Raw genomic sequence first — 10,745 nt, forward strand, 5'->3', positions numbered from 1 at the left:
TTGGGGGGGTGGGGGGCGGCGGGCAGGGAAGGGCAGGGAAGAAGCCTGGGGAAAAGCTGAACATAGGGGGGCAGCGCTCCCATGGCCAGTGCTCCCTGCTCCAGCCACTTGCAGCCCATGCGGGGCTGTCCAGAGCAAGCACAGGCAACCCCAGGCAGGCTGCAAGCGGCTTTAGTGCGGGGTGCCAGGCACAGGGCAGGGAGGGGCTGCTCCCCCACCCTGCGCTCAGCACCACCTTGTAACCCAGCCCCATGCCAGCTCCAGGCTCGCCCGTCAGGGCTATGCACGGCGACAGCAGCTGCGGCCCCCCCAGCTTGCCATGCCAGGTAGTGTTGGCTGCTGCTGCCTGTGGGCTGCCCAGCACGCGAGCTCTGGGTGGGCAGCAGCAGCCAACATTGCCCAGCGTGGCAAGCAGGGGGGGCCACAGCTGCTACTGCCAACGGGCAAGACCAGAGCTGGTGGGGCCCAGGCTGGCAGTGGCTGCAGGTTACAAGCTGGTGCTGACAGCAGGAAAAGTGGCCCCTTGCTTATCCTGTGGCTGGTGCCCTGTTCTGTAGCAGCTTGCAACCCACATGGGGCTGCCTGTGCCTGCTCCAGACAGCCCCACGTGGGCTGCGAATGCTTGCAGCAGGGAGTACCAGCCATGGGGCTGGCGAGGGGCCACTTTTCCCCATGCTCAGCACCAGTTCCTTCCCTGCTGGTGAGTGTAGGGTTGGGGCTGTGCACTGCCCCCCTGCCTGTACCACAGGGCTGGGGGGCACTGGGAGTGAGCAGGTACAGGAGCCAGCAGAAGCATAGGGCCCACACCAGTGTCCCGGGGCCAGTGCCGGTGGGGCCCAGAGCAAGATGGCAGGAGCATGGGGTCCCAGCTGGCAGGGGCACTATGGAGCTGGGCCAGCTCCCCCCTCTCCCTGCTGGTGCAGCCCATCCTGGCTCCACAGACTCCTGCAAGCCTGTGCCCTGCTTTGGGCCCCACCAGTGCTGGCCCTGGGACACTGGCTCCAAGATGGTGACCAGGGGGTGGGGCTACCCATGTGGCCCTCAACAGCCTGCCAAAACTGGGTAAGCGGCCCTCAGCCCAAAATAATTGCCTGCCCCTGATGTATACTGTCACTGCTCCCGTTTAGTCAGGTCTCTAAGGACCAGAGCCATAGCTACGGCTGCTTGGGAGACATCACATAGGTCTGATCCTAGAACGGCAGTGCCAGGAGCAGCTCTGGACCCTCAAGGATGTAAGGGAGCCTTCCCATACACCTAATCTCTGCCCTGCAGCCCATGGCAGGCTCACCTCTCCTACTGGCTAGAACATGGATTCAGCCATTTTTCTCAGGTGCTGCCACTCAGGCATGGCAACCTTCCCTTCTCCAGAGCAGAACAGAGGCCCAAGAATGAGACTGTGTGGTAGTGATGGTCATTCTATGCACATACAGCACCTAATAATGGTGCCCTGACTGGAAGAGATTAGCACTTTAGTACTACAAACAATGACAGACACTCCCCTCCAACCCCAACAGTGAAGCATGTTCTCTCCACTGTGCCCCTACACCCTTGCGGGCCCAAGGACCTGTGTATGCCCATCCCTACTGCCCTCTATGCTTGGGCTCTTCTGCATCTTCTACTGCCCTTAGAGCTAGTGAAGAAGTGTGTGGTGGCAGCCCCAATCATTGGTCTTTTTGAACCCAGGTGAGAAAAATAGACTTTCCCTCCCAAGATGGTTTATTTTCCCTAACAGCCAGAGATGAGTGTCAACAGAAACTCTGTGAGCCTGACTTCTCCACTCAGGGATGTGGTGACAAGTGCTTCCCAGTACTGGTGCAGGGTCAGTATCTTTGTTAATCACCAGGCAATTCTTTCTCCCTTAGGATGAAAGCCCCAAGTTCTGGCTCATTCTTTCTCCATCACCCACTGGAAAGGAAACTAGTTTCACAAGCTGTCCTCAGCTAGCAAACTGCTGAGAACTCCATGCTTCCACTCAAGGGCACTGAGCGGCTCTACTACAACTAAACCGCTGACTGAGCAGCTCTCCTCTCATTCAACATCCTGAATGCAGGCCCCTTTGGCTTCACTGGTTTGAAAAAGCCTCATTGGCTGTTACTAAATCACTGGAGAGTCTCAAACCCATTCAGAATTATTCGTATCTTGTAAAAATCAAAGATGACACAACAAAGACAGGTGCCTCACTGCAGCCCTCTTCTCAAGAGAAGCAAACAATACACAGACTGGGAAAGACAGACCACCTTTAATCAGCTGTTTAAACTCACCCACTTTTGTTATGAGAAAGTGCAAGGCTGGATCATCACCCTTTGACCTTGCGAGCTACAGTGAGTTGTCCCAGTATGTCTGCTGCCTTGTTTAGGCTACATGATGTTACGCTGCTTGTAGACCCACCTACTTTCCACCCCTGATCTACTCTTAAGAAACAGAGAGTGGAGCCCTTTAAAGGATACAACTTCTGGATGAGGTCATAAGCATGTTTGTAGTTCTGAGTGAGGAAGCAGAGGGACACAGTTGTCACAGGGTTGTGGCACCAGGAACGGTATAGGCAGCAAAACAGGTTACGGCTCTCCTGGGGAAAGAGAAAGCAATGAGTTAGAACTATAGCTGGAGCACACGGGTCTGTATACCAAGCCTCAGGTTCCCCACACCTAGACTGCCTGAAGTCAGTGGGCCAACACATAACAGGGCTGATTCAACCTTGCATTCCTCCAAATCAGAGAACCAAAGTACTACACAAGACATCATGGGGATCCCTTGAAAAGATATAAAAGGAGATATTTCTGGGCTTCTAAATGTACAAACATGCTTGTGTATTGCACTTGACTGGTGACAGCACATGTAGCTGTGATATTTACCTAGACCAGTAGTTCTTAACCTTTTTAGACTCAATACACCCCTTGGGAAATAACAGTTCTGTTTTCACTTGATTTTTGACTAAAGAAATGTAATAGAGCAATTCTTCTGTTGCAAAGAACTCAGAAAGACCTCAATAGGTCAGAGGGTTTTTAATGCTATGAATTCTTATTTGAGATCTCTGGGTTTATCTTGTGAATCATGGGTGCACACCCAACAGTGCTAATATTGTGCTCCACAATGCAATACCCTTAGCAGGATATCAAGGCACCCCAGGGTGCCAGCACCCTAGTTAAGATGCGCTGACCTAGACAAATGGCCATTTCAATCTCCCTGGCTATTTGCATGAGTATCTGTTGTAATGGCTCCCTACTGTGAGGAAACGCAGATGCATGTCTTGGGAGGTCTTCTGCTTGTTCAGAGCCAGGGTCCAAGATGTCACAGAGGGACTACTGAGGCTCACTTGGCCCCCTGACTAGTACCCCATGCTGCTCATCCATGTGGGCACCAATGATACTGGGCTCTGTGTGCAAGGGTGAGGGTGCCTGAGGCTCAGGTTGTGTTCTCGTTGATCTTTCCAGTCAAGGGAAAGGGCCTGGGGAGGAGTACGTGCACCCCGCAGATGAACACCTGGCTACACAGGTGGTGTCGCCAACAAGAATTTGGCTTCTTTGACCACGGGACGTTCTTCCAAGAAGGATTGCTGGGAAGAGATGGGATCCACCTGGTGAAGAAAGGGAAGAGCAACTTCACGGACAGGCTCGCTAACCCAGTGAGGAGGACTTTAAAACTAGGTTCACCAGGGGATGGAGACCAAAGCCCTGGGGGAAGTGGGAGACCTGGAGGTAGAGTAAGCAGGAAGGGGCTACAGGGGAGGTGCTTTCACACTTCCAGAGAAATCAGGGCAGTCAAATAGTTACCTCAGGTGACTGTACACAAATTCACAGAGCCTGGGAAACAAGCAGGAAGAACTTGAAGTCCTTGCACAATCGTGGAACTACGATGTGACTGGAACAACAGAGACCTGGCAGGAGCTCGCATGACTGGAGCACTGTCATGGATGGGTACAAACTGTTCAGGAAGGACAAGCGGGGAGAAAAGGAGAATGTGGAGGAGTATTAGGAATAGGAATTGTATGGCTCTTCATGTAAAAGAGCCACACAATTGCTCAGAGCTCCAGTATGAAACTGCAGACAGACTGTTGAGAGTCTCTGGGTTAGGGTCAGAGGGGAAAGCAACAAGGGTGATGTCATGGTGGGGGTCTGCTGTAGACCACCAGACTAGGAGGAAGTGGTGAATGAGGCTTTCTTCAAATAGCTAGCAGAAGTTTCCTGATCATAGGTCCTGGCTCTCATGGGGGACTTCATTCACCCTGACATCTACTGGGAGGGCAATACAGCAGTGCATAGGCAACACAGAAAAAGTTTTTGGAGAGTACTGGAGACAACTTCCTGGTGCAAGTGCTAAAGTGGCCAACTAGGGGCCAAGCTCTTCTTGACCTGCTGCTCACAAACAGGGAAGAATTGCTGGGGAATATAGTAGTGGATGACAACTTGAGCAGCAATGACCACGAGATGATAGAGTTCAAGACTGTGAAGAAGGGGAGGATGGAGAGCAGCAGAGTAAGGTACCCTGGACTTCAGAAAAGCAGATTTTGACTCATGGGCAGGATCCCCTGGGAAGCCAGTCTGAGGGGGAGAGGAGTCCAGGAGAGCTGGCGGTATTTCAAAGAAGCTTTACTGAGAGTGCAGGAACAAATCATCCTGATGCACAGGAAGACTAGCAGGTATGGCGGAAAACCAGCTTGGCTTACAAGGGAACTTGTTAGTAAACTAAACAACAAAAAAGAAACCTATAAGAAGTGGAAACTTGGACACATAACCAGGGAAGAATATAAGAGCGTTGCTTGGACATGCAGGGATGAAGTCAGGAAGGCCAAAGAACAACTGGAGTCGCAACAAAAGGATGTGAAGGGTAACAAGAAGGGTTTCTACAAGTATGTCAGTAGCAAGAGGAGGATCAGGGACATGTGGGTTCCTTACTGAATGGGGGAGGCAACCTTGTGACAGAGGATGCAGAAAAGGCTGAACTTCTCAATGCCTTTTTTGCCCTAGTCTTCACAGGAAAGGTCAACTCCCAGAGTACTGCACCAGGCAGCACAGTTTGGTGAGGAGGTGAGCAGCCAACAGTGGCAAAAGAACAGGTCAGGGACTATTTAGAAAAGCTGGACATATAAAAGTCCATGGGGTCAGGTGGGACGCACCCAAGGGTACTGAGGGAGTTGGCTGATGAGACTGCAGAGCCACTGGCCATCATCTTTGAAAACTCATGACAATCAGGAGAGGTCCCAGATGACTGGAAAAGGGCAAACATAGTGCCCATATTTAAGAAAGGGAAAAAGGAGGATCCAGGGAATTGCAGACCAGTCAACCTCACCTCAGTCTCTGGAAAAATCACGGAGCAGATCCTCAAGGAATCCATGTCTAAGCACTTGGAGAAGAAGGTGATTAGAAACAATCAGCATGGATTCACCAGGGGCAAGTCATGCCTGACCAATCTGACTGCCTTCTATGATGAGATAGGCTCTGTGGATGTGGGGAAACTAGTGGATGTGGTGTATCTTGATTTTAGCAAGGTTTTTGATACAGTCTCCTACAACATTCTCCCAGGCAAGCTAAGGAAGTACAGGCTGGATGAATGGACTGTAAGGTGGATAGAAAGCTGGCCAGAGCATCAGGCTTAGAGAGTAGTAATCAATGGCTCAATGTCTAGTTGGCAGCTGGTACTGAGTGGAATGCCCCAGGGGTGGGTCCTGGGGCTGGTTTTATTCAATGTCTTCATCAGTGACCTGGAAGACGGGAGAGAGAGCACCCTCAGCAAGTCTGCAGCTGACAACAAGCTAGGGGGAGTAGCAGCTACACAGGAGGGTAGGGCTAATATTCAGAGCGACCTAGACAAATTGGAGGATTGGGCCAAAAGAAATCTCATGAGGTTCAACAAGGATAAGTGCAAAGTCCTACACTTAGGACAGAACAATCCCATGCAGCAGTACAGGCTGGGTGCTGGCTGGCTGCTTTTAGCAGCTCTGCAGAAAAGGACCTGGGGGGTTATAGTGGGCAATAAGCTGAATATGAACCAGAAAGGTGCCCTTGTTGCCAAGAAGGCTAACAGCATACTGGGCTGGATTGGTAGGTGTGTTGCCAGTATGTCAAGGGATGCAATTATTTTCCTCTATTCAGCACTGGTGAGGTCATATTTGGAATACTGTGTTCAGTTTTGGGCCCCCCACTACAGAAAGGACATGGACAAATTGGAAAGAGTGCAGTAGAAGGGGATAAAAATGGTGAGGGGGCTGGGGGACGTGACTTATGAGGGAAGACTGAGGGAACTGGGCTTATTTAGTCTAAAGAAGAGGAGACAGGGGACTGAATAGCAGCCTTCAACTACCTGAAGGGGGGTTCGAAAGAGGATGGAGCTAAACTGTTCTCCATAGCAGCAGATGACAGAACAAGGAGCAGTGGTCTCAAGTTGCAGCGAGGGAAGTTTAGGTTAGATATCAGGTAAAATTTTCTCACTAGGAGGGTAGTATAACATTGGAACAGATTACCCAGACGTAGTGAAAGCTCTATTCCTGGAGGCTTTCAAAACCCAGCCAGACAAATCTTTGGCTGGGATGATTGATCTGGGGCTGGTCCTGCTTTGAGCAGGGGGTTGGACTGGATGACCTCCTGAGGTCCCTTCTACCCCTAACTTTCTCTGATTCTATGAGGAGCACATTTTCACACAGGTATATGTGGAGATGATCAGAAATGTGGACCACTCTGCTTGTGGTATAAAGTACAGAGGGTGTGCTGTACATTTCTTGCAGCCTGCTGTGAGTTGCTGCACTTTACCCCAGAGCTGGTGACATTTCAGTAATATGGTACAGAAGCTCAGGGAGCAGAAAACTGCAGTGCAAATTTAGACTATAGTTGTCCTAAGACTGTACAGAGGCAGGTGGAAAAGTCTCCCCTGACTGAGGTCTTTTGTGCCAACCTGAAAGTCCAAGTGATTTTTTTGCAAATGATTAACAAGAGGTTCTGAAGGAAATGCTGACAGTCCCTTAGCTAGTGTCATTTTGCCAGTGCTCTAGTATGCCAAAATGCTCCCTCACAAGGGCAGGGTGGCAAAGTGGTTATGAAATCTAGCTATGGCTCTAGAGGTATAAACTCAAGCCCTTCTTTGAACTCATGTTAAAGACTTCCCTAGGTCAACTCAACAAGTATTGCCCACTGAAGAGGTGGGAGATAGCAGAGACAGGCAGATCTAATGCTGGCCATACTGCTCCTGTGTGCCACTAGCTACATAACCTGGTATGCCCCAGCCATGCCAGTCTGATAGATTTGTAGGGTGGAGGGGATCTGTGACCTCAGTTCTAGGCAGAATGATAGAAACCTCCGGAGACTAAATGTACAGGATATAGTATACAAGAAGCCCAAGATTGGTTTGTTTTCTCCTTTCAGCAGAAACCCCCAATGGTTTTCCTTAGTCATTAGTGGTTTGGTAATTCTGACTACTGCAGTAGGCACAAGCCAAGGCAAGCTGACTCCTCCTCTGCTGTGGCTTGAGTTGTCGTCACCCAACCCCCCCAGAACATCAGAGCACGTGGCAGGAGACTGTGCCTGAGAGCCATGACAGCGAAAGGGGTGTGGTTGCTACTGACAAAGCCTGCTGTGCCCTGGTGTGTGGGGAAGACGCACCAAAGGACTGGAGTGAAAGGCTGTCTGACAGCACAGATCTAATTACATGAGAGAGCCCTGAACAAATTAGTCAACCAAGTAAACAGCATGCAGACAGCACTCCACCCTGTCCCCCCTACCCCCCCCATCCCAAACCACTGGCTGGGGACAGAGAGGAAGATGCCAGAATACACTTGGCTCTAGAGCAGAGGAGTACATGCCATGGAGGCCCTTTGAGTGGCACAGAAGTCAGAGTGCCTGTGAGGGTACAGGAGACACGGAGGCTCCACAGAGGAGGTACCTGCAGGCAGCAAGGGCTGGGTGTCCACCTGGGCATTAGATCAGGTGAATGCAACTCAACAGTAAACAAGAGAGTAAGGAAGACTTAGCAGATGGCAGCTTCTTTGGAGACAGCCAGCCCAGCCCAGCCCATCATGCATCCAGAAAACACACACAGTGTCTAGAAAACAGTTTAGCTGACATTAGACTCCCAGATAGAACTCCTAGGGGAGTTATGAGGGAAACGCTCTTCCCCTTCAGACCAAGGTCAAGGCTGAGTTAGAGCTTAACACTCCCCTCTGCAAAGGCCAGAAACTAGGCTCCCCCAGGTGAGCATTACCTTTAGCTAGAGCACCATGCTAAGATATAGCTAATGCATGGGGGCTCTGAGGTCCTGGATACAGGTTCATTGGGAATGAGGGCAGAGATGCTGCTGGCTAATCCCCGTCTCCCTCACCAAGTCTCTGGATGGCACTGGGTTGCAGACAGTCAGCTCTCTGGAGCCCACATTCTCCTGCATGCAGCTGTTTTCCCCACTCCACAAGCCTTGCAGGGATGTCATCCTTCCTAACAGAAGCAGTTGCTCTGGGCCACGCTGTAAGCTCTTCAGGATGAACAGCTGAAGCCAAGATCAGGGCTCTGAAGGGAGTGTGCAGGGGAATCCTGCTGCCATCACCTGTTCCCTCTATAGCATGTGTATGCTTGGGGGAAGAGGGACAGACATCAGCTGCTGGGGAGTCAGAAGAGAGAAGCCCAAAAGCCATAAAGACTTCGGAGATGAGTCCATAACCCCCTTACAAAAGGTGAAACAGGAATTGGTAACACCCTCCAAGCCCCATGGCTGTCATTGGGCAAGGTTTGCCCCTATGTGATTAATGACAGTCACATGCCAGCTTGGTCAACATGACCTTCCATGTTAATTCCCACTGGAGATCCCTGAATCAAACTCAGGGGAAACTTTAATTCAGCCTACACAGGAGTATTGGTCTCCTGGCCAAAGTGTTGGACCAAGACCCTGGAGACCTAGATTTAATTCTGAGCTATGATGTTTTTCTTATGTGACCCTGGATGAATCAACTAGCCATTCTGTGCCTCAGTTCCTTTTTAAGAGGCAGATGCCCTCCCCATCACCCTTTCTCCAGCCTGTCTAGCTTCTATAGAACAAGTGCTACCAGTCTCATTTCAGAGTCCCTAAGCACTACTAAAAGACATGTAAAGTTGCAGGCAATGGACACATTTTCAGAAAGAAGAGAGCCTATTCCAAGGGTGAGCCTAAACATGAGGAAATTTCAGTCAAAGGAGGCTGCAAGCAGGTTCAAAATTGAGCTTTAATGTGGAACCAATTCTCTGGTGATGGGACCACCTGTTAGGTGTGGACAGACAGTTGAAGTGCTTTAAAATTACAGCACTTTACAGTTAATCCACTGTATTCATTTCATGTCTGCTGTATTCTACTGTAAGTGGAAGCTAAGCCATTGTAACTTTAAACCTGTTTCACGTGGGTATATTGGTATAAGGCAGGACAGACAAAACAGTTACACTAGTTCACCTGATGTACTCTCTCCGGAGCAGTTAAGTCCCTCCCCACTCTTTAAAACTGCCTGTTACATCTGTCCATAGTTTATTCATTTGCTATGGCTTTGTCTGTTGTTCCCCCACCTCTTAGAATACGTTTTCTTTCTGAAAATGCACAAGTGAATGAAGACAGTGCTTGTGCACACATACAGCTTGTCACCAAACAAGTCACAGTCCCATGTCCAAGACAGACCCTTCTCTTAAATTACGATTGTGACTGAGGGCGACTGCTTTTCCTAGGGAGATGAGCTACATGCGTGATGCTTACAGGTCTATTCAAAACCTGCTCTCCGACCTAGCATTTCTTCAAACATGGTGAGCGGACAGAAACCAACAGTTAAAATTTGCATTCATCCAAGGACTTCAGATCACCTTACAAACACGAAACCTCGGCATCTACTGTGAAAGCTCAAGTACACAGCACATCCAACAGGTACAGAGGCAGCACAGGCTCCAAGGCCAAGGAGTCTGTGAAAGCAGCAGGAAATCTGAATCCCAGAGATTTAATGACATCCCCCTCCTCATTCAGCACTACTGCTATGACTGAGCCCTTCCAGGACAGAGAACAAACAGAATATTTGGAAGCTGTGTACAAACAGGCCTTAGCAGTAAGGTTTCTTTTTAGGATACAAGAAACATGAAGAGATGCTAGGAAGTTTAGATTGCTGCAGTACTGGACAGGAGCCACAGTCTGTCCTTCTCCTCAGCAAAAAATAGAATGAGTTGAGGGTAAGACAGCTATTAGAAAGTTAGCCTGATGGGACTAAACCTTGAAATTCAGGTAAAAAAAGGGCCTCTGGTTCATTATAGCCTCAGTCACGCACACAGGTAAATGGTGGGAGAGATGGGCAGAGCCTGCTTATGTATATAGGGAGCATTTTCGTTCAACTTACCGGTGTCTTCAGGTCTTTGAGCTGGTTTCTCAGCTGGAAGAGCTCAGAGGATGTCAGCAGTATAGTGTTCAGGGTATGAACCATGGTAGAGGCAAACTTAAGGTCCTCCTCCCGAAGCAAGATGTCTGCCATGGAGTGGAAGATGTTCTCTGCATTCAGCAGTAGACAAAGTTGCCTGTATGTCAACAAAAGAATAAAAGAAACAGAGTTATCCTTCCAGTCTACAAGGTAACCCTACAAGATCTGTGTACCATACACCAATTGGTAAGGTGTCCCTGACTGATGCAGGGACATTAGGGATGGGAACAGCACAGCAGGGTTGCATCTAAGCACTTCCCCATAGGCCACTATAGTCTCTGTTCTCTCTGTAATGCTCTGACTTGAACCAGCCCAGTTCCAACCACTGGTGTTCCTGCCACTTCCCTTATGA

The 10,745-nt window shown here is 49.8% G+C and overlaps 1 protein-coding gene across 2 annotated transcripts in view; it reads right to left on the reverse strand.

Annotated features, from left to right (window-relative positions):
• VAC14 (Vac14, PIKFYVE complex component) overlaps nt 1-10,745 on the reverse strand; it is a 267,959-nt gene that overhangs the window by 25,634 nt on the left and 231,580 nt on the right. For both annotated transcript variants that reach the window (XM_019505828.1, XM_019505829.1), the window contains 2 exons: nt 10,316-10,490; nt 2,448-2,566 (listed from right to left, as the gene is read on the reverse strand). In XM_019505828.1, coding sequence (XP_019361373.1) covers nt 2,448-2,566; nt 10,316-10,490 — 294 coding nt within the window. The remainder of the gene's footprint in view (nt 1-2,447; nt 2,567-10,315; nt 10,491-10,745) is intronic.

Source organism: Gavialis gangeticus, unplaced genomic scaffold (assembly GCF_001723915.1).
Source record: "Gavialis gangeticus isolate Ggan-Ray unplaced genomic scaffold, GavGan_comp1, whole genome shotgun sequence".
In the NCBI taxonomy this organism is placed as follows: domain Eukaryota; kingdom Metazoa; phylum Chordata; order Crocodylia; family Gavialidae; genus Gavialis; species Gavialis gangeticus.